This window comes from Daktulosphaira vitifoliae, unplaced genomic scaffold (assembly GCF_025091365.1).
Source record: "Daktulosphaira vitifoliae isolate Bord-2020 unplaced genomic scaffold, ASM2509136v1 Scaffold_3, whole genome shotgun sequence".
Taxonomy (NCBI): Eukaryota; Metazoa; Arthropoda; class Insecta; order Hemiptera; family Phylloxeridae; genus Daktulosphaira; species Daktulosphaira vitifoliae.
The window spans coordinates 13,450,381-13,478,351 of record NW_026099574.1 but is presented as its reverse complement, the minus strand read 5'-3'; the positions used below and the strand labels follow the sequence as shown (position 1 = coordinate 13,478,351).

The window sequence follows — 27,971 nt, the reverse complement described above, 5'->3', positions numbered from 1 at the left end:
AACAACATCATTTACCATTAATTTTGTACAATATATTAATTTAGTACAAAAAGCTGGGAGGGTTGACAAATAATTCAGTCATCAGATCGGTTGGTCCACGCACAAGCACATTATTAGTGAGTGAAACCGATCAATTTTATCACAATGTCAAGTGAGTGAAAAATAAGTCGTATAAAATGTTTTTTTTCTTATCTTTCATTTTAAAATAGGAAAAAATGTATATATACACATAAATAGGAACAACAACAAAAGGAGGGGCGGCGGGTAGGAGAAGATACCTAAGCCGAAGCGGCGTTCACTGTTATTGCTGTTTCATTCCATACGCTAGCGTTGGTGTTGTCTTGGTGATGCCGGTGATGGTTGCCATGGTTGTGGTGACGATGGTGATGATGTCTATGAGAACTTTCGTGGGAACGATGGCCCACCGACGACACTGCTTCCAAATCTCTTCGGAGTTTGTACAGGGCCAGGTCAACGGCTGCTTGGGCATCTTCCTTACTGTCATGTCCGTACGCCTGCTGGATTTCCCGTTTCAACAATCTGGCCGCTAGAGATTTCAGTGACATTTTGTACGGCTCGCCTAGCGGATGTGGAAACAGCACTGACGTGTCCACTACCCGCGAATGGACAATTCTCAGTACGAGAAGGTCACTGCCCAGTCCGTGGCCAACTAGTATAGTGTCTCGTTTTATGTACCGCAATAGGTCTTTTTGTACTTGCTCTAAACTTTTGGACGGTTTGGTCGCAAAGTCGTTGGCCGTAATGCCACTATACCGACTATTGTAGTCGACTATTGGATTGGCCGGCCTCACCAGAGTGTCGTACACTACGAACCCGTAAATATCGACTAATGTGACTTTAGTTACCTCCAAACCTGACTGTGTGTAGCACATCTCGCAGTCCATGCCGTACACGACTTTGATACCGGTGCGGTCCTCGTAAGTATCCACAAACCCGGGTTTAGGTCCGTTGTGTCCTTCGGCATACCCGTTCCACACATGACAGGGCGCCTCCGTACAGCCGTGCGACGTCGGACCACCGTTGCAGCAGTCGTACGAGTCGTTGGCCATCTTCAGTTTTCCGTAGTGGTATAAACACCGACTCGTCAGCGAGTACTGTCGTCGTTCGTTGGTTACCGAGAAGAACGATGAGCACCGGACGCAAGATACGAGATCGTCGAATGAGAACTGTTGTACTTCTGTCTGTTTTGTCTGTCGTTGTTCCGAAATACTAACTACATCGACTTCGGACGTCCGGCGCTTTTTCTGACCCTTTTGCTGCTGAACCGATCGGGCTTCGAAACTGAATTCCTTGGCTACCGGATTGAGTTTCTTTGAACGCATCATGTTAGGCCGATAGTACACTGCATAACCAGCCATCGTTGAATTAACCGGAAAACCGTATCCGTACAAATCGCTCAATCGCAGCATATACTTGTTCAACATGAACCATATGTCCAGATCGGATAGGCTGTTTAAGTTCGACCGTTCGCTACGAAAACTGTCGGTGACATTGAACTTGTTGACGTCGTTCGTAGTGGTAGTCGTCAAAGTGGTCGTCTGAATGGTTATGGCCGTTCCCTTGTGCGTATTCGATTTGATCACAATGGACGATGACGACGACGACGACGTCGTACTGCCCGTGCCGCTGCCATCGCTGTTCGAGTCGATCATGTTAGTTGTTTCTTGCAGCTGCTTGAACTTGGACCTGCGTTTTCTGGTTCTTTTGCTCCTCTTTTTGGCGCCCATTGCCACCAACAAAGCACACTCGTCATCGTCCTTGTCCATGCATGACGGCTCCACGTTTTCCTTGTTAGGTTTTTTACCCGACTCATACTCTATTCTTTTGCAAGTTTTCTTATCTGAAATGAAAAATAACAATAATTAGAGCCGAGAACGATTTAAAAAAATTGCATGTTAGCAAAAACTCACGATTAACATATTTATAATAACGACATAGCAATTAACAAGGCAAAAAGTTCGTAAAACATTATTTCTGAGAATAGTAAAAAACTAAATACAAATAGTGCTATCAGTTAGTTTAGGGTAACAAAAACAAAAAAAAAAAGACAAGAATGACCCCACTTCGGAGAAGTCTGACGAATAAAAAGTGAAAAAAAATTATTTACCACTCAGACAGGATTTACGGTAGCGAAAAACAACAAAAACAGTTGAAACATTATACATTTAAATGAAATAAAAAAATTTGCGTTCACTACACATTCAAACTATACTACTTTCACTGATCTCTATTATACGCTTCAGCGCTGGTGTGTTTGTATGAGTGTGTACGTTTGTGTCTTTAACTGACAGTCGACTTTCTTTAGTAGATTTAAAAGCGCATGTGTAGGTTAGTAATACCCTACTAATAAATGTGTGATGTGCGAGTTTATTATATCAACCGATTTCTTTGTTACGATGTCGTCGAGATCACTACCTGTCCACTTAATACCTGTAATAGAAAACGTTTTGAGATACTGAAACTAACTAAGTACGTCTACCGTCCTCTTAACGTATGCCAGAAAAGTTTATAATAATCTAAAAATTGAAACTCTTATTATCGTTTATTAGTCGATACTTGTAGTTGATCTTATTAGCGGTTAAGAATACACTTCAATAACACAGTGATTGGTCTAAGAAAAAATTTATTTTTGTATTTTTTTCACACACAAGTGATTTATCCCTTTTTTGACTAAGACATTGTTAAAGACATGTCATATTTTGTCAAAGTAAAATATCGAATAGAAGAAGTGCTTTGTCAAATCGCCGAACTGGACCGATACAACAAAAACAATAATGGAGTCCCAACTAACGAAAATTCATTTTTCTCAGCGACGACCTTAGGCGCACTTATGTGTACTTATATTGTTCTAAATGATGGTATCGACTAAAAGCGAATAGATCCGTCGACCTTGAATTTTATAATTTAATAGTTATACATTGAGTTTGCACGTTGATTTTTTTTCTCGCTGGTAAACAACAATGCTTTGTATAGGTTTGGCAATTACTTTAATAATGAAAAGACAAAAAAATGTATTATAGACGACTAAGGTCACACGTACTTAATATAAGAATTATCGTTTTTGCATAAAATTTACAAGACAATGGTGCACTTTTTATGATAATAAATGTAATATATTAAAAAAAAACTATTACATAACTAATTCCCTCTAACCAAGAAGTAGTGCAAAAACTAATTAAACTTAAAATTTATTAAAATCGTGTCAGAAAAGACCAAAAATGAAATTTTATAACATATCTGTTATGATGTTGAAAATTAAAGTTTATATTTCAGCGATAACAACTAGTTTTCTAAACTTTTATTATAATAAAACAGAGCTTTCCCGATAACCGACCGGTAGGTTCGTGTAGACTTCCAAAAAACAAAACTTACACATTTAACTTGAATGAAGTCTAAAATAAGTACTGTGAAAATATTTAATTCAGGTTAAACGTACGCGTATTTAATTTTGTTTACACAATAGAATTTTAGACTTTCTCTGTGCAAGGGAGATTACGTAAGTCAAGAGCGCACTACAACAATATTGGTAGATTGACATTAAACTTATATTCTTACAAAAAGACAAATAAAAATTATTATGGTCAATTACACAAGGTTATTATTAACAGCTGCCATAAGACGGCCCTCTTGTTATTCTTTTAATAAATAAAAATCTTACATTAATTTTCTAGGTTCCGTCTTACTGGCGGAACGGAAACAGGTTTGCTGAACACGATTACTACAGCCATCAGTGTTGCGGTTTGTTAAAGCTGAATATGGCAAACAACCGAGATACCTAACTAAATATAACCTTTAATATTGTCGACGACTGTAGCCATAGATACACTTGAACACGTGTCCTCCAAACGAAGAGGCGGTAAACGCGACCACGTTTGCGGTGTCGCCAGAAACGTAAATATCAAACGAGCAACCACCGGAAATAGGAATCCGACAAAAATCTAAGTTCTCCCTCCGTCAGTTGGCGAGTAAAAATAAAAAACGCCATGGTATTACCGAAACAGTTAATTGTCGATGTACACAAGTGAAATTTTGGCTTAGAAAAAAGCGATCATAATAAAACCGTTAGGAACAATATTTTCGGCGGCAACGGTTGCGGAAACAGGTTAATTCTATTTGATAACAGTTTACGAACCAATGCGAAGACGGCCGAGAAGAAATTCACCTTCTGCGTAACTGTAAAATTAACAGTATAGCGGGTGCAAGTCTACCTTGTGTTGTTTCAATCAAACGAAAATGTTATAACGGCAATGTGTCCTGGTACCGGCGTATTAATCGGACAAATTACTATTATTAGTGTTTTCACATTCGACATTCCGACACAAATTAATTAACACACAAACGTACATCTTACCGAAATTCCTAAAATGTTTGTGACTGACACCACAACATTGTGCGGATGGGGAAAAATTGACGATAATTATGCGCGCACACTACTTTTTAATTGTCTAACCAATCGACACAAATGAACGAGTTTTAATAATACTGACCGTTTTCGGACTTTTTATCCTTTCCCGTAGAGTTGTCCACCTGTTTGAGTGGAGCTGACAATTGTATTTCGGTGCGGGTGATCGCATGTCCTTTGGACGGAGACAGCTTGATCTCGGTCATCACAACGATACCCTTGGGCACGTGTGCCCTTTTTGACTGAACCGCCTGTACTTTAACACTATTGAAAGCCGAACTACGGCTCTTGTCGTCGTCGTCGTCGCTGCTACCATATAAGCTGTTGGTCGGCGAGCTCACCATAGTCTTGACCGACGCGGCTGACCTCCTGCACTTCTCCGGCGACGGGGGCGGCGAAGGCTTGGTCGTCTTTGACATTGCTCTTTTGGACACTTTACTAGGCGGACTAGACGTTGCAGAATCGTCAGTGTCCATGTGGTCGTCTTTGGGCGGCTTAGTTTTTGAACCTGTAAAATAAAATACGAGTAAAATATTTGATTCGCAAACGTCTAAAAAAGGACCGTATGAATAAATGACAAACATAAAAGGTTTTTAAGTGTTTTGTTGCTTGAACACATTTCTCGTGGAATATTGTTCATTGGCTATTCGATCTCGGGTAACATAATTATCGATTAATCGCGAATTTGGAATTTTAAAAGCCAAGGCCGAAAATGCAAATTATTAAATACCATCTCAACTGAACTCTCGCACCGTGGCAATTATCATATTATTTTTGGGCGGCCCATAAATTAATGACAATCTTGAAATGGCACTTGATAATTATTGATCGTTTTGAGACATAAAGCGTTTCGAATGTTAACCTTTCAAATAAGACAATTACAATAATTAATACCGGTAATGCAATTATAGAGCTGTTTCATTACATTATTACTGTCGTAAAACGATAAACGGTGGCCGGAATGCTACTGTACAACAAAAAAACGATTATGGATTACAGTAAATTCAATTTATACCCAACCCCTTCTTATTAGCACGTTTGTAAGACTAAATCGAGCGAAAAAATTAAACATTCCTAAGAAATATAATTACTCTGTTTGTAATGAGACAAAGCCCCTATTTGCATTACGACCTAGATTCTTTTATAATTGATTTTTTATTTTTTTAACTATTATTCCTTTAAACGTGACCTACAATAAAAACACTATTTAACGCGGTGCTTAAATAATAAATAATAACCATACTGCACATTGGGTGGATTCAAAAGTTATTTTCCATTAGAATGTTTTTTAAGTACCTCTTATTCTTTAAAGTTTTATTTTCATAGCAAAAACGATAAAATTTTAAATTCTCGTTATTTGAAAGCGATAATCGTAAAAAAAAATTAAGGTTGTGCATACAGCGCTTGCGCAACCTGAACATAATTCATTCAAATTTGAAGGCTGTAATTTCAGTACAACAGTAGTAATTATAAAATGGATTGAATAAAGTCTAGTAAATTTAAGTAGTAACTAGATATTTAGATGAAAAAATAGTGTTTATTTCCATAAAAATGAGTAAAAACTGATAAGTACAAAATTTTATTAGATACAACTAGCTATTTGAACACCAATGGATCGATTTCATTAATTAATCGGTACTTGAATGGATTTTTCTAAGATGTAATCATTTGTTGTTTAACAGGTGAATATTAATAAAGCACGGTTGTTACATTAGACTAATAATTTCCTTTAAGTATTCATAAGAAAGGACAATATTGTTGGATATGTTTGTTTATATGTTGCTTATAAATAACTTTTAATGATTGCCTTAGTCCGTTGTGAGCTCTAACCGTTATTAAAAAAAAATTCATATTGATTATCAAATCAATTTTAAATCATAGCATTTTAAAGCTATTTTTTCAGCGTTCAAAAATAGTTCTAAAACATATCTTATTGTCTTTGCGCGTTTGTTTGCTCTGTTATTATAAGTAATAGTTAATCGTTCAACTATTAATGATATTGTTAATTCGATTACACGTAAAAAATTATATTAGAAATTTAATTGGCAGTACTAATAGAGACAGAGAAGGTAAGGCAATTGATAAAACGACCATTGAGATTTGGATAAAAACTCAACGACAAACAACAATAACCCACTTACCTAAAAGCTTAATCATTGAATAAGCTTGAGTAAATTTATTACGCTTAAAAAAATTGATCAATGTACACAAACAACACAATATGTTTATTTAGAACGAAGGTTCCTATTCATAACGATTTTTAGTGTACATTTTATATTTTTACAAAATTTGTCCTTGAAGTGTGTGGAGACGAAAATTAATAATAAATTTTTAATCCGTGTTCAAAATAACATTTTTTTTTAAAATGTTTTTGTTTTCCTGATCGCGACAAACACAATACGGCGCATTAAAAAATATGGCAAATTATTTTGGGCTCTAAAAATATGTTTTTAAAACATTTTGCATGAGTTATTTACGCTAAATAAATCAACGATAATTTTATAGTAAGAATTGATCGCTCATGGCTTTAATATTTTCCAATTTCAAAGACAATTCGCTCAATTATCGAAAAAAAAAAAAAGTTTACAATCCTAAAAATCAATCGATGTCATAAAATTGTAACAGATAACAATCCTTATCGTTCCATCCAACTTTCCAATCCTTACTTGACATTATGTACTTGAGTTGTGGTCAGTTATAAGTTTGCCGGTTCAAGGACTATCTACTTCTTCCAAATCGGTCATACCACGAAAAATTGAGATATTCTACACGCGCAGATTTATATACATACACGCTCACACACAAACACGCGAAGTGCGATCGTTGGACGAATTCAAGGGCAGATCTTAGAGACCGGCCCGAAGTATTGCCATCTAAAATTAAATATTGCCAATTAACGATAACGATGTGGATTAATTGCGGTGTTTATTTGTTAACGGCGACAAATTTACTTAACCTACAACAGAGAACGAGCCACGCCTGATGTTCAAATCAATTACCTTAGAAAAATAAAAATTTAATATAATTTTCGTTTTACACATTACATTTATTACGTATCATTTGAGCTCTACTCGTAATAAATGCTGACACGTTAATATTAGTCAGCACTGTTATTGTTTTGGCTGCGCGATAAAAATGTCTACAGAATTTCCTTTTCTCCTACTAATCTCAATAATCGGATAACCAACCAAACGCAACAAAAATCATGTTTCTTCAGAGATCTCCTCATCGAACCACTGCTGACAAATAACGAACGTGTTCATATAACGAAAGAAATATGAATACCGCGTCACCTTGACCGACAACAGTTGTAGCAAAAATCTAAATTTGTATATTCAACCAACTGACAAAATTCATCACGGTGATAATCCATTGGCCTGCTGACGAAACAAACAACTAAATTGTTTTTCAACTTTAAGTTTAAAATTGATCTCAAGTGTAAAAAGAGACAAAAAAACAATTGGCTGATTTTATACATTATGTCCTAACAAAAAAGAACAAACAAAAGGACAGAAAATTTGATCTTTTGATCAAATTTTTTTTTTTTAACCTGATATATTATACGTATTCATGTAATAGCATTTTTGTAACATTATACAAAAGTTAAATCAATAATTCAACTTCGGTAAATTTGGATACCTTGGAAACAATTGTTTTGAGCTAGTAAAGAAACTATTATCGAGAACAAACGTGTTACTATTAACGCAGTATCAAAACTAATTTTGTTTGTACTCAAATTAACCAAAAACTTAAACTACGCGAAAATAATATAATAATATAATTTTAGTTGCAATGGCAAAACACTTGAATCTCGAGTAAATAAATAAATTGGGCGACATTGAATATAGATCAGGTTACTAGCGTGAACAAAAAATAGATCCCATTATTCATAAACAAATAATACGATATAATGTACTTTTATCACAGTATAATGTAGTGCATAACGTCAGAAAGAGTAATATTACAAAATGTATAGAACGCATTCGTTTTTTTTAGTAGATTTAAGTCATAAATATAAATCAATTTATTGTGTACCTAAACAAATCATTATTTCGAAAAACAATTCAAATGGTGGTTTCTTAATTTCAAGGGAAATGTGCCACCGGTGCATTTATCTTATTAGTTCTTGTAGGTAACGTAACTCTAATACTAATGACATTCAAACTTATCATAAAGTAACGAGGGGGGGGGAAGACTAACGATATTCGTACAAAATTCTCAAGGAGTACAAAATGGTATGTATTTTCTTTGAGATTAAATTGAAAAACCTTTGGTCTCCCTTTGACTGGTTTAGCAAGCAGCTAGAGGGTATTTCATTTTATTCCACGTGATCTCTCGGCATACAGTACTACATCATAGAAATGAATACAGCGCAGAGATGAAACGAATAGCGATGAATCACCCCCGTTGCCCACCAGAACGGGCACAAAATGACGTTCGCCATAACCGGAAACGGGAGGCTGTGGCCACCCGTCGGTTACCTAATAACCTAGATCGCGTAGCCACTGCTAGAAACCGGCCGCTACGCGACTATGTGAAGTTATATATGCTTAAAAGACATGCCGCTTACGTTTAATTGTGGTCCTGATGGACGGTTGCGGTGGTTGTATCGGTTTGACTGGAGGCGTTGGTTGTTGCTGCTGCTGTTTATCAGCTGTGACCAGCGCGGCGCAACATTCAGCGTAACGGTAAAACGCAACGCCCAGGACTGTCCAGAATAACGCGACGGCCGCTAGGACAACGGGCGACATGAGTTCGGCGAGCACGTGACGACGCTGCGTACTCGCAGCCGCCACGGCGGTAGCCGCTGCACCCCGGCTGGCCACTTCCAACACGGTGTTGGCCACGAGCGTAACGCTAACGACGAGCGGCACGTAACTTACGACAAAACACGTGGTCATCGACGACATAGTTGTTACCTTCTTTGATGGTAATAGGTGGAGGCGGACGGTATTCGCGCATTAATTATCGGCCGCACTCGATTTCACGACACTTGAGCGTCTAGTCGCGGTGTATGGTGTCCGTTTATCGGCCGGTTTGTATCGTGTATACACGTAACGCAATCGATAATTGTAAAATATTAATTGAGTTGGCCGCATTCGAAAAATCGCAACGTTTCGTCGGCGAAAAATGTTTAAAAAAAAAAAAATTATAATAAACAAAAACTAACAATAAAACAAAACAAACAATAAGATCACACAATAAATTAAGTTTTTCGTTTAAAAAACGAACGTCGTAAATTAAAACAAAAATCTCTTTAAAAAATAAAAGAGTAAACGCACAACAATATTATTTCGTTATCACGAAAAAAAAAACGTACAATTGTTAAAATACACACGTTGAAGAACACGCTTTAACGGCGGCAAACGCAAAACACAAGTAGACGCGGACAAGGCGAAACCGAGCAGACGAATGAGACAGGCGGGGACCCGGTGCCGTTGTTGTTGCAGCTGCTGAGTCACACCACCACGGCAGCGACGGCCGGAGAAACTCTGCCGTCGACCGTTCGACAAGTGGCGCTATCTCTAAATACCACCTCTGTGTCAGCGTGTTTCAGGTGGCTTTGTTTTAAGAAGTTTCACTATTAGCTCTCGAGCGAAAATTTAATACAATTTGTCGATTATAATTGAAACCGATTCACTTCTCCGCACCAAAACAACGTTCACTCGTCCTGATAAAGCGCCCGGCATACCCATTAACGGGAGTACCAGATGCCCGATGGCTGATTTCTGCGTGGGTCACGTGCCGTGGCTGACCGGTGTCTACGGTCTGGGTGACGTAACACACACTGAAGCGTTCGCAAGTAGCGGTGACGGTGGACACTCACAGGGAATTATCAGCGTTACTCACTGGTAATCAACTATAACGTAGACATTTGCCCGAGACGTCATCACCCACTAATTAGTATTAACATTAAAAATAAGAGTAATGCAAATTTCCGAATATCTAGTGAGAAATTAACCTAAATCGAAATAATCGATCAATTATCTTAATCACAACACACGCGAAACATTGAGCTGTTTTTGTTATGAGTGTTTCTAAAGACAAAATTCTATAGTACTGTTCATAATTAAAACATGTAACTTTAAAATGATTTCTTTTATAAAACGCATAGCGAACGATGAATTCAGGCACTTGCACAGACTAAAAGTTCTAATTCGAAAAATAATTAATACGAAGATACTAAACAAGATGACGATTCTAAACCGATGATAATAATAATGCATTTTTATTAAATATGAATTTTTTTGTCTTCTAAAAATTTTTAAATATAATTAGAGACTTTGTTTTTATAAGTTTGTCGATTATTTAATCGCTCATAAATATTCAAGATTTATTTTTAATATAAACAAAATTAATTTTCAATATAATAAGTTTTTCTAAACACAAACTAATTTATCGACTGATAAACCACTTATAAAAGTTTAAATAGCCACTAAGTATAATATAATCCATCACATTTGTGCACATATTTTTTTGCTTTTATATTAATCAGCAAAAACTTTAGTTTTGATAAGAACATATGATACCTACTCTGCTCACGTCAATCAAGTCTGATGAAAAAAAAAATACTATATAAACAAATTTGCGTATTTACTCGTAAAAAACATCACCTATACGTAGGTCTTATCAACAGTTTCTTTAAAGTTTAGCTGGCAGTATTTTTTATAGTATAATTTTAATTATATTAATGCTTATCTAAATATAGTTTAAGATATAAGTCTAACTGTCACTATTACTTTTGGAAAGTAACAATAACAGCTGTTATAGAATACTTTTTTTTGTAGTATTCAAAAGTCTATGTTTATAAAATTCCTAATTAGTAATTCTTAATTGTTTTAATAATCAAAACCCACAAATTCTTTTTGATTAATAGCATTACGCATTAATGGTAGTTAATATACTAGTTACTGTTATGGTGTTTACACATAATGTATTAAAACGGTCAAAATACACATATTTACTGAAGGATTACCAAAAAATAGAATGAAAATGATTTTTTTGGAAGACATTTTAATTGTGAACAGTAAAAAACATAAATAAATTGCTAGCAGTTCATTTGATTTCATTAAAATTTTGCTTCCCAAGAACGAATCGCGCTATTTAAAAACTTTAAAACAATAATCTTATCGAACAATATTAAAATGTTAGTTTGAATATGTCCTTCGTCAGCCAAGACATGCAAACGTGAACAGAATTATACAAAGATAACCAAATGACAATATTTTCTATTTTTTTCAAGGTTCGCGATCAACGCTGTAGTCAGTGCATTGGTTTTGTTAGTGTTTATATTTCATTTTTTTTCCTTTTGCTAATAAAAACAACAAATGTTTCTGTTCATTCTAAATGTACAAAACATTGCGTCCTTCATTGTCCGTTGTTTCTCCATCTTGAGTAGCAGTTTCGGATCTTATTCGGCGTATGTCTTGCAGAAAGCCGCCGTAGTACACCAGTGAAAACATCACGTACAATTTTTTACACAATACTGTATTATTATTAAAACTAAAAATATAGTCAAGATCAGCGTTTTAGATGCATTTCGTTTTGACGTAACAAAAAACATAAATAATTGCAATCCAAAGAAAAAAAATCTAAATAATCTTCTCGATTTGTTTTAATTCACGGTTGGCGTTGACCCGACAGCAACAAAAAAATACCATCTAGAGTATTGATAATTGGTACACATGCAACGGAAAATAAGGACACAATGAAGGGATATAAAACTTGCGGCACTAATCTCTATTCCACCTCACGCGTTCTTGAGAAGTTTCTTCAAAATGGGAATTAAAAAACGATTTTTGGTAATAAAAATAACAATATTTTATATATAAATCTGATACGGTTATTATCATTAGTGAGTATCTCATGCCACGAAAAAAATTAAAACAATTGTCCCAATAGTTCACATGATACCGTTATAAATTGTAACTTATAATTGTGGGCGAATCAATTAGGTTTACTGTCGAGGTCAACAAAATTTAATAGTATTCATGCATGCCATATTATTTTAAAGGTGTAATTATAATTGTACCAATAAAAATATAACAGCTTGACCTATAATATTTATAGGTACTAAATTCTGGGGCGAACTCGGCTCCACTAAAAAATTGGGCATATATATTGCGATATTCAAATAAGTAGACTATTGATTTTAAGCGGCCCTTTTAATACATAAATGCTAATTTATAGCACTATTATTTTTATTATGCTAAAATATATCAGACGCCTTTTTTACAGTAAAAACCATAGGAAAATTCCGTAAGTGAAACGTGTAGTTGCAATTTTGAATGATATTTTGCACAACCTAAATAAAATAAATAAATTTATATGGTGACCTCATCTTAGACAAGTTTTCGGATACATCTCCTACACAGATGATTTCACTAAGCCAATGTAGCAAAAAAATAAATAAACAACGTTATAAAGAATGGCAATAGTCCATACCGTATGTCCATTTATGAGAAAATGTAAGTTCATGAAGTGGAAGATGATGCACATTGTAAAACGTGTCAATTTCTTACAACAGAAAGGTTCGAAAAATAAACATTTAGCCCTAAACACACGATTTTTATATCCACGGCCACCCGTAAAAAAACAATTTGAATAATAATGAATGTTTGGAAAATATAAACATATACAAAAGCGAAAGGTGCTCGAAGTGAACGAGAGGGACTTCTTTATGAATGTGTATAATAATACATTGTCAACTATAACTTCTATACGTATACATACATTTTAGTTCGTTAATAAGTAAAATTTAACGAATCACAATGATGTGAATAATTCAAATAAATTAAGACAATTCTATCTATAATTAGCTTTGTGCTAATTATCTATGTTTATCAGTCATTCTCAATATCAGAACTATATTATTGTATAACGTTGGATACCTGTTGATACTGAGTTTCAACAAAAATATAATTACACAAACAAGCCTTCGATGAATATGACAGTAAATATTTTTAATAGAACCACTTTTATTTGCGAAAAGTATACTAGTAAATTTTTCTTATAATAAAGGTTTTGAAGACCACCTTGAAATAATACAAAGTATTTAAATTTTATATGAAAAGACATCTTCAATAGTGTTTAACATTAAACTAAATGTGTTAGTTTACCATAAGGCTACTGGATCATATATTAAACAAATACTGGTCGAACGATGATTACATGAAGTAAATAAACGAATAACGAATAAGTGTTAATATTGACTTTGTTGAGCAATTTCTTTTTATACACTAAACCACATAGTGTAAAATAAACTTTCCAAATTTACGATATCACTATATTAGTTAGAGTACAGTAGAAATTATGTAAATGTATAAATAATTCAATGTTTGAGAATATAAAGTAATACTTTGTCAGGAATAATATAGGAAATTGTAAAATTGTACTATTTTCATGACAAGAAAAAATTGTTATAACGTTCTTTCTTATGTTACTTGTAAAATAAAAATATCTGAGTGGTGCTAGACGTTATCAAGAGTATCAATCGAGTTGGGCTTCTTGAGACAAAATAATAATTTTAAACTGTTATGAATGTTTTATTTTTGAAATGCATCCTGGAAATTCCATTATAAAACTTATAGGTTTTACAAATAAATTATTTGTGTACATCATTTGTACTAGTAAAATTTTGAATATTGTGCAATAAATGAGTTGAGGCGAGTTTTAATTAAAGCGTAGGAATAATTGCACACAATGAACTTAAAATGTACTTTCATTGTTACACACGTTTCGAAATACAGAAAATATAGTGTGAATCCCGAGAATACCAAAAAATTGGGAGAAATAAACACACTGATCATTATATTAATTATTAATTATCATCCGTAAATAATCTAATTGCCCTAATAATTAATATTTAAATATTTCTATAATAGTGCATAAAGTAATAAACAATTAAAATATAAAAATACATTGTAATGTGTATTTATAAAATAAAAAAATTATAATCAATATTTCATTTCATTTTTGTATATATTCAAAACTTAACTTTTATTTGAGATGTATGACTCAAATTGCTAATTTTTGTAAAACAAAGATATTTTGTTATTATCATCCTTATATTATTTATATTATGTACATCTATTAATATAAAAATATGATTTCTTTTTATTTTAGAGGACGAATTGTTATAGAATTATATCACAATGTAATTAATGTTAATGTTAATTTTAATATATGATATCATTATAAATACCGTCAACTCTTATTTACTAAATTATAATAGAGTATTGAGTAATATTAAATAAACATCAATTTTTTTTTTAATCTAAGAAAACGTGGGTAAATCTTTTCTAGCCGCATTTTGTGACAAAAATATAGAGCAGAAAACAAATCTGAAAATCTTACTAAATATATTTTGAAAAACAACTAGCAAAATTCATTGAATAGAAATAAAGCTGGTTAAGTTAAATTTTTTTGTTGAATCAATGAGTAATTTTGTTTTTGTTGATAGGTTGCGTACGTTTATTAAGTGACTATTGTTTTGCTTTAAGTAAAGTAATTTACCAATAAGTTATTTTCCACACGTATTTTGTTATTGCCAAAAAGACTTATAATCATATTTACAGTCGAAAACAATAATATTATCAAGTCGATATTATTTTTCTAAATTATTTAATCAACTTTAATAATTCGAAGTATGCTAGTAACCTAAATATTATTTTTCAATGTAATGAGTAAACATAATACAAATAGCTAACTGCTTCGTCGCACAAAGCTACTTTATATTTACATTTGAAATGAACAAGGGAAGATCTCGTTAAAATGCAAACATTTTATAATTCGCAGAGTCAATTTGAAGTAAAATAATTTTGGAGATCGTAGAATATATTTTTCTACCTTCTCCGCACTTAAAGTCCTGATTTTATGAAAATGAAACGTTTAATATTTTAATTATCTAAATTTTACCGAATAAAAACTACTCAAGCAACATAATTCGACTCAATATCATTGTAATAATAACTATTTAAGTTACACTTCACTTTTATTGTCACATTGAATTTTTATAATTATGAATAAATGTATATAATATATACGCGTCATGGTCAAACTAGTTTAATATATAAATGTATTTTTTTGACAGTAAAAAAAAAAAATTATTAACTAGTATAATCCATTAACCGGTGCTGTTGTGACACTGTTTATAGAAAAACCTGAGTTTTACCAAACTTTATGTGCAAATGGTTCATTTTAATGACCAGCGTGTTCCAACCACACAAGCACTACCTTCGTAGAGTACTAATATGACATAACATGTAAAAATAGCGTGATAAGGCACGATCTGCAAACAGTGTAAAAACGGACTATCACATTATTTGTATTATTGTAGTGTCATTGAAAGACAATAGAAATAGAATAATTATTTAATTATTAAAATCGTTTTTTTTTGTACAACATACACATACATTGTAACGACGATAATTTATCATTTATGAAATAAATACAAGCAAGGTTGGACGACTGCGAATAGTGCACGTTTTGAACATGCTTAGAGTTAACATTTTAACCACGTGTTACACTGTAGTTACACTTAAATCATGAACTACTTCGGTTAATATATTATTAATATTATTAATTTTATGTTCTACAAAAAAAAAAAAAAAAAATACAACTTTTATTTCTGCAAAATTATGTTAGCTCTCAGGAAAAAAAGACTCCTCGTTAAATTTTGTATTGATAAAATGAATGTTCACCGTAGTTAAACAAGGTGAATGATTTTTTTTTATGAAATAATGAAATCAATTAGATTTTATCAAATTTATTAAATATACGGCTATTTAATCATTTTCGGGATCCGAGTGTAAAAAATTTTTACCGAGGTCATGGACAAATAATTCACTATCTGACCTAAAATTAAATAAAAATCAATAATTACTTTTATGATATCTTAAACACCTAATACGGTTAATTATTAGGACAATTTTTTTTTTTTAATTGTAATATACATTAAGATAATATCCATTATAAATGTGTATCATAGATGATAAAAACTTAATTGCGCTTTTAATTTATTATGCAATTAAGTTGGTTTATTAGCCTACTCAATTGTACTAAACCGGTAACTCATCACAATGAGTCTAATTCAGAGCTATACAATTGTTGGATATTATTTCTTAGGTTAACCAGTTTTTTAAGCACAAGATCGTTGTTCGTTTTCACGTGATAACCACGTGGCCGAGGCCGGCTGTGGCAGATAGTGTTGCGAGATGACGGCCAGGTGAAACCGTTCTGCTGCAACTCTGGGTATTTATATTTATATAAATATCTATACATTTATGTCTAACATATGTTGAACAATTTATTACAAAAGCAACCGTGTCTACCACCCGGATGATAACCGATCGTTATTCGTACACAACACATCATTTGGAGGGCGAAAGACGCAGAAATATATTATAGCTTTACGGGGGCGATCCAGAAGGATAATAATGCGATGACTCAAAACTGAACTAACCATATTTTTCTTTATTAGTAATATGTGTTTGTTCTAGTAAATAAAACATCTGCGTTAATAATAAAAAATGTATTATATTACTCATTACATTCTACAAGTTTATTTTATAAAAATTATATGTATGCTATTTCATTTTACAAATTATTGAATTTAATTCTAAAGACTCCATAAAAAAATTCTACACGCTACTGCAATTAAAACGTTTACTAAAAATAAATTAGTATCACAATGAAAAGTACACATATAATTGTACCTTTTATGTAGTTGCACACGTACCACTAAAAATATCTATAAATAAATTAAAGACGTTCCAGAGCGGTATTCTGTGATCAACTGTATTATCATGAACCCTAAGTTATTACAAAACACACTTGATAGTAAATCGAATATAATTGTCAAAACAAGTTAAGTTTGAGTTAAAGCCAAATTTTTTTTCTTTTTAATTTTTATATTGTATTTTTGTTAAATTTTTGGTTTTTTTCCTTATTAAAAATGAATATTTTTCGTGAGAATTTTGATAGAAAAAAAAAAAATATATGAATATTCATATTATAATAATTTAATTATTATTAATATTAATTAAAAATTTAAGGATAATTACTATAACAAACAATAGTTTTTCATTGATTAAATATTCATTCTAAGGTATAACTTAAAAAAAAAATTGCTCTATTACCTATTTATCTTATATCAATCAGATTATTAAAGTAAAGTTGATAAAACTATGAAATTCTAATGATTATTCGTAAAACATTATTTTGGAAAATTGAAAATTGTCCATTTATAATAACTAAATGTACCATACAGATATAATGGCGGATAGTATATACATACATGATTTATGATATCAGTATATAAATTATTATAACCGTATAAAAATAGTAATATGTAAGCATTTACTCTTTAGTAGTAAAACGCAGTAGTAGTAAGTAATAAAATAGATTTTAACATCAAATACAAGATTAAAAATTTTGCTTACTACCACATTTAATTGTATTAGTAATATTACGCATTTTAGGCTTAACAGGTGTGTTTTGCATGCGGTTTTTTATACATCATGAATACGTGGAACTAATATCTTCCACGTTTTTGTATTTTAAAGAAATTGAAAAAAAAATGGAATCGTTTAATGAAAACGTATAGAGTTTATTATATTTACAATGTAAATTGACGCCTTGAAATTTGAAACAACTGTAAAGAATCTACTAAATTGGATTTAAAAATTTGCATTAAAATAAAAATTTTCGAGGAAATTGCAATCATTTTAAATTTTGATATGATTAAATATTTTACGACTGTAACAATGATAAATAAAACATATTGAAAAATCGATTCCTCTCCTTGTCAGTTAATAATAAAGCCATAATAAAGGAAATGTCCAAAAATATTTTAAGGGAGTCCGAAAAAAGTATTTAAACGTCAAAAGACTTTTTTTAATAGGTATCAATAGTTCAAGGATAAGGTGCGCATCTCCTATGCCTTTCTCCTGAATCCGCTATTGACATTAAACATGATTATTTATCAAAATCGAGTTGTATAGTGTCTATTGGCATTTTAAGCGTTTAGAAGTCGACATTTTTTCAAATTGCAAATAATAGAACGGTTGGATTATAAAAGTAAATAATTTTGAAAAAATTGGAGTTAGCTGGCTGGCTATTCTAATTAACATAATTGTATTTAAAAAAAACTATAAATTCAGAAAAATTATGATACAAAATACAGATTTGATGTTTAAAAATGTTTCAAATATTATATTTTGCATATAAATTGGTAAGCGTATATAAATAAAGGTACAGAGATTTCCAACATGAAGCAGTAATTCTTAAAACTTTATAGTTTCTATCCATTAAAAGTATGACGGAAGTAACAATCAAACGTTCGGATAAACTTTCATTAAGGTATTCAGTCATGTTAATGTCTGTAAATTAAACAGTAAATTAAAATTTTAATTGAGCTGCATAATTTTGTCACCTGCTAAATGCATTTTTTTTTTTTAATTTTCAGTAACCATCTACAATGTTTTAATCACAAAACCATATTACATTACTAAAATTAATTTATTTATCTAAATACAATAAAACAGATTTTGTTTTAATGTACATATAGATAATAAAAATGTATAAATTTAGGCAAATATCTAAAATTATTATCAGACAAAAAAGTTAGATATTATTTTCTATTTGTAGTGTACGATAACAAAAACATCTATAGCATCTTATGTTGAAGTATATGTACAAATTAGAGAAGTTTTGGTCCTCAAAAAATAAAAAAATTACATGATTTTTGATACTTTCAGTTAAAAGAAAATAATTCAGTTTCCTTCTCTCAAAAATTTTTCGTTATTATCTAGGCTATGGTTAAATTTTTTGATTTGAGATTTATTTATGAATGAAATATATTACTTCATAGTAATGTAATACAGTGTTACTTTAATAAGGAATTATAAACTAGTTATTAAGGCTCGCCATAGTAAAAAGGTTGACACTGACTACTCTAAAAAAAGTTGATTTTATAAAAAAAAAATAATTATCCAATTAAGAAAAAATTAGTTATTCAAAGATTTTTGTCCAAGATGTGGATCTGTATTATCTAAACGTCAAATGTGTCATTAAGATAATAATCTAGTTTTTTCCGACGCCATAAAAGTATTTTTTTTTCTAAAAATCAATATGCGATAACAGTAATGTCACATGTACAATAATAATGTTTTTAATATACTCATATTTGTATTCTGTAATTTATAAAGGACCAATTATTGTTTTTTTTCTATATAAGTCAAAACAGTATTTACCACTATGTAAAGTAAAAGTTGTTCATCGTAAACGATTATTTTTTTTAAGTTTTACCTATCAACTTAGAAAATTGTGAAAAAAAATAATTGTGCACATGTGTATGAACTTCCAGATTAAAGAAATATAATATTTTTTAACGCTATCCCAATAAATTATTAAAAAAAAATTGCACATATATTTGAAATAATAAGTTAAAATAAATCACTTTACATAAAATAATATATATACCTAAAAATTATGTCTTATTGTTAGTTATATAATACCATATAATTAACATATTACAATAAGATAGTGTTCGTGGCTATAGAATAAAATATTACTGAAAAAAATTTAAATATTAAGCGAATATACATTGTGCTATTATAAAGTAAAATAAAATAAAACAAATACATTGAAATACCTTAAAACCGTTAATTTTTTGTTTCTGAAATTCATTTTATTTAATCAGATATAATTTGATGACAATGATTACATATTACTAATTCATTTTGAATTTTATGTTACTTTTTAATGTTATACTAAAACTTTGTAACAATACATTTTATACAAAGTCGTTAGTTTTTGATTTTATGATAGATGTTTAGCAGTCTAATGTTAAAAAAATAACATTGACTATGAATACTTAGTTGAGATTTTATCAGATTACTTATAAAGATGCACGTTTACGAATTTCTTAAGAGAAAAATAAATTATTGAAGCTTTACTTAACGAACTTCTTAGTTTTTAGCCATAAGAACCTTTACATTAATGTGGCATTTAAAGTTAACTGAAACTTTTGGTAACCCAATAATAATTAATTATTTTATTTAGGAAACCTTGAATTATGATGGTGTACTATGTTGAACAAATAATTAAAATTTATAATATATACATTTGTTTTTATTAAAATTAGCCTTGGTTCTTAATATGTATAAAATTTGATGTAATTATTGTAATTCAATGAGGAATGTATAACCAAAGTATAATGCTTAAACTGAAATATTTTTTAAACACATACATGTTAACAATATAGAGTAATGTGTATGAGGAGGATTGTGTCATCAAATGTAATTATTATAGTAAAGAAAAAACGAATTTTCGAGGCAAGGGGTCTATATTTTTAGGCTAAATTTGATTTATCTGACATTTGAATAATTTAAAAACAACGAGAGCTATCAATTGGGGGTAACTGATCAATTTTTTCGATTAGTTAAATTTAATTTTTCAAACCTAAAAATATATTAACATAGAAATATAATAAATACATAAATAATTGTATATTGAACTAAAATCACATGTATCAGTAAATTTATAACACAAAGAATTCTTAAATTTATTGTCAGTCTTGTTAAATTTACTGTTTGACAAAATTTGTCAATAACATAAATTGTTTTTTTTTAACGATGAGACAAGTGAAACATTTAAATTAATCGATGTCTTATTGTTTGAATACTTGAACTTCGAGACATGTCAAGGACATCTGAATTACTGTTTTGCAATTCGGATCTCTACTAAGTGTAGGTAAACGGGTTAATAAAACATTTTAACGATTTATGGGTTAAAATTTTAACGTTCATAAATTTGATAAAAAAATGCCGAAACAAAGATTATATTGACGTCACTGTGTATACATACAAGTGAAAGCCGCGAGACGAAGTAAAATTTTTGCCCACAACAAGTATAACGATATTATAATAAAGTCATAGTGTTCCCCTTTGGCTCGGTTACTGTCCTACCGTCGCATATATTAATAAATCAACCAAAACCACACTGGCGTATACTTAAAAATTATGTGATACGTGTCATCGTTCGTGTATCGAATTGCCACTCAACAGAACACAACAGTGGCGGATGTAATAGCACAAAAATAGATCGACGGAATCTAAGCTATCGACTAGTTATTTAGCTATTTGGTTCGACCTCGCACATTAAAGTACACATATCATAAACCGTTCAGCAGTAGCCGGTGCCAGAATAAACAACGCTACGTATCGGACACACACACGTTGTTAACCGTTAGTGTTTGGATATTGCTGGTCATGGTTTTTTTAAACTTGAGATTAACACACACAACAGATGTTCATGTGTAATTTATTGTACCGTAGTACATAAAGTTGTAACGCTAAAACGTTATACGATTAGGACACGACAAAAATTAACATTCTTAAACAAACTTTTTTCAATTTTTTTTTTTTTGATTATAGATTTTGAATAAATATGAAATGCTTTTGAACGTGATTCAACTTTTTTTTTTTCTTTAAATAGTATAATTTATCAGGATTATAAGGCGTTTAATTAAACATTCTAATTATTTGATAACTCATGTCAGATATATTTTTTTAACTTGACAGATTAAATTAAACTGTAGCTTTCGGAAATTTGAGCATGTAGAATAATATCAATAATTAGTATTGACATTTATACACAATTTAGATAAAGTGAACTTCTAATGTATACTATTGACACCGATCAAACGTCTGGCTTTCTGTGAAATAAGTTGTGTAATACTCCGAAATTTACACCCGTTTTATAATTTCTTCCATCTTGACTAACAAGTAAAATCGGTATTGGCAAAGTATTAAATGAAAACGTTTTTGTCGTTGACTCACAGGTTTAATTTCTCAGTATGGGTGTACTACTCGTGAATAATAAACACAGGATATCCGATATTCACTGTAACCTTTCCATGGTAAAGTATAAACAAAACATTGTTAGTTGCTCATATTTAAAGTTTGCCTTATTGCATTAATTTTTAATAACAGATAAACTAAGATGATGTAGGCAAGTATCCGCTGGACTTTACAGATATGGCGATGATCAATAGCATTTTTTTTCAACTATTTCATTATTTTTGAATAAAAACAATTTTAAAATATTTCTACACTAAGCAATAATTTTATTGAAAATATAATTAAAAGCTCTATCTAGTGTATAAAAAAATATATAAGTTTTTAAAATAAAGAAGCTTCGCAACTGCGACTGAATGAAAATATTATTAGTCGTCATATATTTATTTAGATAAGAAATATTTCTTTGTTATTGTTTCCAAAAATAATACAACAATAAATTACGTAGATTTTATTTAAACAATTAAGAATAAATACAGATAAAACTAAAAAGATTATAATTGAGCTAAATATGATTAAAAATAACGGAATCTAATTCGAAAAGTCGCAATAGTCACCATTTTACATCATCAATCACTCAATAATCGTATTTTTGCAATATAATAGTTTATTTCAAGCGTAGAGTAATAGATATTTATTATTGCAAAAATAAAAACACACATTAAAAATGTTTTTAATTCAAACATGAATAATTGTTGACATCATTATTTTTTAAAGAAATTAACTTTATTTATTCATTTCTTTTGACTACTTGAATTTTAGTTTTATTATGATTTTTATTTCAAAGCTAGGGCACAAAAAAAATAACAAAACCCAGTACAGGGGTTCGCGGCACAGTGGTGACGTGGCATAGTTGGATTTTGAATTTATCAAAATAAAACGCTTCGATGCAAATCTTTAGATAGTGTTTAATTTTAAAAAATTGGTGTATTATTCCAAAAGTTACATGATCTGCTATTTCCTTATTTATAACCTGATTAAGATAAAGTATGTCGAATGAAAGAAAGATATAAATATTATTTTTCATAAAGAAATTGTATTGATCCATACACTTTTCAATAAGTTATAGCATTATAAAGTTAAAAATGTAAAATATAAAATCGAGAATTTTCACACAAAAATAAAATTCGGTAACTATTTTCACCGTGAAGACAAAATAGAGTCCGAAGATTTTTTTTCCATAATAAAGTATATTACATTAGCTTTAATTTAAGCTATATATAAAAGTGTCAGACTTTCCGGAAGACTTTCAAAAGTTAAAGTTAAAAAGTTTTTTGTGAAAAAGTTGTCCCTCCTGTGGACAAATAGTCAATTTCTAAAAAAAAATATACCAAATGATAAGTAAAGACATCAAGCATCAATAAAAAGAAAAATTATATTGATTTGGTCATTTTTAAAAAAGTTATGGCAGTTTTCAGTAAAATTTTTTTAAAAATTTCGAAAGTAAGCAATTTTTAAAGATGTAATTTTTTTGGAGATTTCACCCATTTACGGAGAACGGGGAAAATATTTTTAACTATTGAAGGTAATGTCTTCGACTAGATACGATTTGTGATCTTTTGACGTATCATTGAAAGAAATCGGTTCGGCGAGAGCTTAGAAAAAGTGGTAACAGACACAAAAAAAATAAAAATAAAAAAAAAAACCAATTATAGTAAAATTAATATCTTTTCAGTTTCGCATCGGAGCTAATATTTATTATTTCAATGACTTATTTTTCAATAAATAAAAATAATATTTTTAATAGTCCAAAAGTTATTTAAGAATAAAAATTATAATTTCGTAGTTACAACAAATTAACCCCTCCAAAAAAAAAAAAAAATCTAATTATTTATGCATTATTCAAAATATTAAACATAATTAAAACTAATGACATTTTTAAACATTTTCTTTTATGAGAGAAACTATTGAAATTATTAAATCATTATATCGATTTTTCAAAAAAATTATTATATTATTTGTTTAAAGTTAAACAATTTAGTGACTACATGTAATTTTTGAAAGGAAACAAAGAAGAAAAATAAATAATTGAATGTTAAGTAGCCTAAAATAAGTTTTTATTTAGATAATAGCCAGAAGTTGAAGTGAATGAGTAATACTAATATCAATGCGAAATTAATGTTTCATTTGGAAAACAAATTGCAATAAAATAGATATTACAATAAATAACTGTAAAAAATTATTTCAAGTTATAAATATGTTTGTAATATAGAGATGTTTAAAAATTTATTTTGTTTTCAATCTCTTGTATAATGAAAAAAATAGATATCAATTTAGCACACATTTATTTTTACTTAAATTTTATACTACTTCAGACTCAAATTATTATTGATTTGGTTAAAATATTTCAATATAATGAATATATTTAAATTTAAATAACTATATACAAAAATATATGCAAAAAAAAAGAGAAATTAAAAGATACAGCGAAGAAATTGAAATTAATTTAAAGATTACATTTTATGAAATTTGTTTAATTTCTGAAAATAAAACACATTTTCAAATGTATTATTTTACCTATTGTTTGAAAGTAAAAATGTTAAATGTATCAAAATTATGTCAGCTAAATTATAAACTAAATGTTTCTTAAGCTAACGGTAAAATATTGATCGTATTAATGATTTGTTAATCAAACTATTTCAATTCAGAAAAAACACATATTGATGCTATAGTATTAAATAAAGCTAAATATTTTCTTTGAGCATATTTGTACTTAATACTTTGTACTATATACTTTATTTTTACAATATTAACACAAGAAAATATAAATACATACATAAAATGGACATGAATTATCATAATTAATATAAATACAGATAGTAATTTTTATAATTATCCATGAATATTTTTTAATACGTTAAATACGATTAATTTAATTAGAAGATTAGATGTTACTAATCAAATAATTAATTTTTATGTAAATTTAAATAAAATTACTGTTTAAAATTTCTTAGTGTGAATAAAATAATTAAACAAAGATTCATTTGATGAGTGTCAACTGTTAAATTTATTTAAAGATGAAAAAGATTAGCAGCTTAATATTTGACTAAATATCACGATGAATTTAAAAAATAGCTATATTATCACTGACACCCTGTTGTACTCAGAGGGCCTACAGCGTCTCTTATGTATACCTGCATTCAACACTGCTAAAGATTAATAAGCAAATGATAATATTCGTCCTGCTTAATATTAAGGCATAATGTTATCATTCAGTTAAGAAATTTACAGAAGTTTACAAGCATTATAACAAGCATTACAACAAACATTTACAAATGTATATACTTTCGCCGATAGAAATCCACATATCAATTTTAGGATGTCTATCCTTCAAGCTAGAAGATAATTTAATGATATAAAGTGGATTTATAATTTATTAAATTAAATAATAATGTTGATTCCTCAGATATTTTAAATAAAATAATTTTTCATGTACTCGCTACTAATCTTAGAGAATCTTCCTCTTTTTATTTACCTACACAAAAACAAAATTATAGTCATAACTCGCCACTAAATCGCATGTTACTGTTTTGTAATTCTTTACCTGACTGATTTCCATCACCATAATTTAGCCATGTTACAGAAAATGACACTTTAATTAATATTTTATATTAAAATGATACTTTAAATTTGCTTATTTATATTTCTTTTTTTTTTTTTGTTTTAAGGTCTTAGTAATATGTTTATCTTATTGTACACATATACTTAAATACTGTTTTTATATAATGTATATTAACTGTACGCATTGCCTATATAGGCGTTACTTTAACAATAAATAAATAAACATATAAATATTCAGTATTGGAAATAAAAAAGTATAAAAACGACAAAAGACAAATGATAGGAACATATTAGTAAAAAAAAATAGAGAACCATACAATTTATAGCTCAGTTGATGTAATTTTTTGATTTTCTATAAAAATTAAAAATACTTTATTTTTAACCTGTCAGAATTTCATTTAACATAATTATCGTGTTATAATTAAGAACTATTCTTCTTTATATTCCATGACATTATGACAATGGACGTCCGGCCTTCCAGGACACCCCAAAAATAGACCATTGATTTTAATATACATTAAAATATAATAATAAAAGTAAGTTAGTTTGATTTAACCATGCAACTCTTATATATTAATTAAACTTTTTAGTAGGTCACAAATTCTGAATTAATTTAATTTGAAATTATCTAAAATAGTAATACAGAATGAAAAACAAACACGCTATACTATAAAAACGGCTTATATATAATATATTGCCGAATTATAACCAAAAAGAATTTTCCGTTAATAATAAATTATTTAAATTTTGAAAAGATAAATTGATAGCTTTCATTTTTAGCAAAAAGTTTAAAAATATTTTTGATTTTTAACGAATACAATTGGTGATCTAAAATAATACATTATGGTAAATTATAATAATATACAGTCCAACTCTAAACATTATGTTGATTTAATTTATATAGTTATTAAAGTAAATGTTATATGGTTAAATACTTCGAAAAACCCTGAGTTTTTTTAGAAAATAATTTATAGCTGATCAGAAATTCATTTTTTAAATAAAAATTTTATCATATTGAGTCTTTTTTTTTTTTGGTTACATAGGCTAGAGAAAGAAAAAACGATGTCAACATTTACTTGACTTACATTACATTTCACTCTTAAAGGAGTTTTGGCGGGGACGATTCAACTATTCTACTAATAGATATGGTCTTCATCATAAAACATTTTATAAGTGTTGTTAAATCGCCTATGTACGGGTTTTTCTCAATTTATTGATGGTTAAGTAATAATAACTCAAGAAATAAACAAATATGTGACTAATACAACAGACACCGCGGAACTCTTAACTTTTATTAATTATAAATACGTTTGCACATGTACATTCTAATATTATACCTAGAATTATTAAAATACTATTTCTAGTCAATTATATTTTGCTTACCTGTAGAACGGATCATGACTTATGTAGGCAATATAATGTGTTTATCGATGGCGACGCACTTTTCTAATACTCTAATTAACATTCGATGGCATTTGCTCGATCGTGAACGTTTAAAAAATATGAAATATATAAATATTTAAAAAAAAAAAAAAAAAACAAAATATAACTTTATTACTTTTTATAAGGAATGTATTATGTATACGCAAATGATTAACGCGTATATATATATATGCAAATATAAATAAATATATGAAACAAAAATGAATTTTACGTGAAGTCGTTGTATAAATATAATTTTCAGTATTAAGTGCAAAAAAAATTTCGGGTGCAGGAGACCTCAAACTATTTGATGTATTTATGAGCAAACTTCTTAGTATACTGTTAGTATTTAAGAACGTGTTGACAAACAACGTCGGCGGACAAGTAATAAAGGTTTTACTAGTAAACTACTTTTTGCATGGTCGATGACGACAATACATTGTGATAATGAGTTGCAAAGAAATTGATATGACGCTTTGTGTGATAACGTTTTAATCACCACGTTCAAGAAGTGATAATATTATTTATTTCAGTTACCAACAATACTGAATAGTGACAAATTTTTAATCAAACACAAAATCAATTAAAATTGATATCGTTGCAGCTTTTTGATTGACTGCCAATATAAACAACAACGTCTAGTATTATTTAACAAATAGATTATTATGCTATCTAAAAAGATATCGAAATCTGCGTTATTAAGT

General features: G+C 29.6%; 1 protein-coding gene across 2 annotated transcripts; it reads right to left on the bottom strand.

The window, feature by feature from the left end:
• Positions 1 to 10: 10 nt before the first annotated feature.
• On the bottom strand, positions 11 to 27,662 carry LOC126902735 (uncharacterized). Of its 2 annotated transcripts, none has more exons than XM_050680320.1 (3): positions 27,229 to 27,662; positions 4,509 to 4,931; positions 11 to 1,861 (listed from the first exon to the last, which is right to left on the bottom strand). In XM_050680320.1, the coding sequence occupies exons 1-3, from the start codon at positions 27,242 to 27,244 to the stop codon at positions 279 to 281; spliced, it is 2,022 nt and encodes a 673-aa protein (XP_050536277.1). In that variant the 5' UTR covers positions 27,245 to 27,662; the 3' UTR covers positions 11 to 278. The 2 variants fall into 2 exon arrangements, with proteins under 2 accessions (XP_050536277.1, XP_050536276.1); XM_050680319.1 differs by lacking the exon at positions 27,229 to 27,662 and adding an exon at positions 8,994 to 9,898.
• Positions 27,663 to 27,971: the final 309 nt, after the last annotated feature.

What these genes read in the sequence shown, in the direction of transcription:
- LOC126902735 (XM_050680319.1), bottom strand. Translation starts at nt 9,333, where the DNA reads ATGTCGTCGATGACCACGTGTTTTGTCGTAAGTTACGTGCCGCTCGTC. An exon ending in CATCAGGACCACAATTAAAC is followed by an intron (nt 4,932 to 8,993) that starts GTAAGCGGCATG and finishes TTTATTTTACAG; the next exon opens with GTTCAAAAACTAAGCCGCCC. An exon ending in GGATAAAAAGTCCGAAAACG is followed by an intron (nt 1,862 to 4,508) that starts GTCAGTATTATT and finishes TTTTCATTTCAG; the next exon opens with ATAAGAAAACTTGCAAAAGA.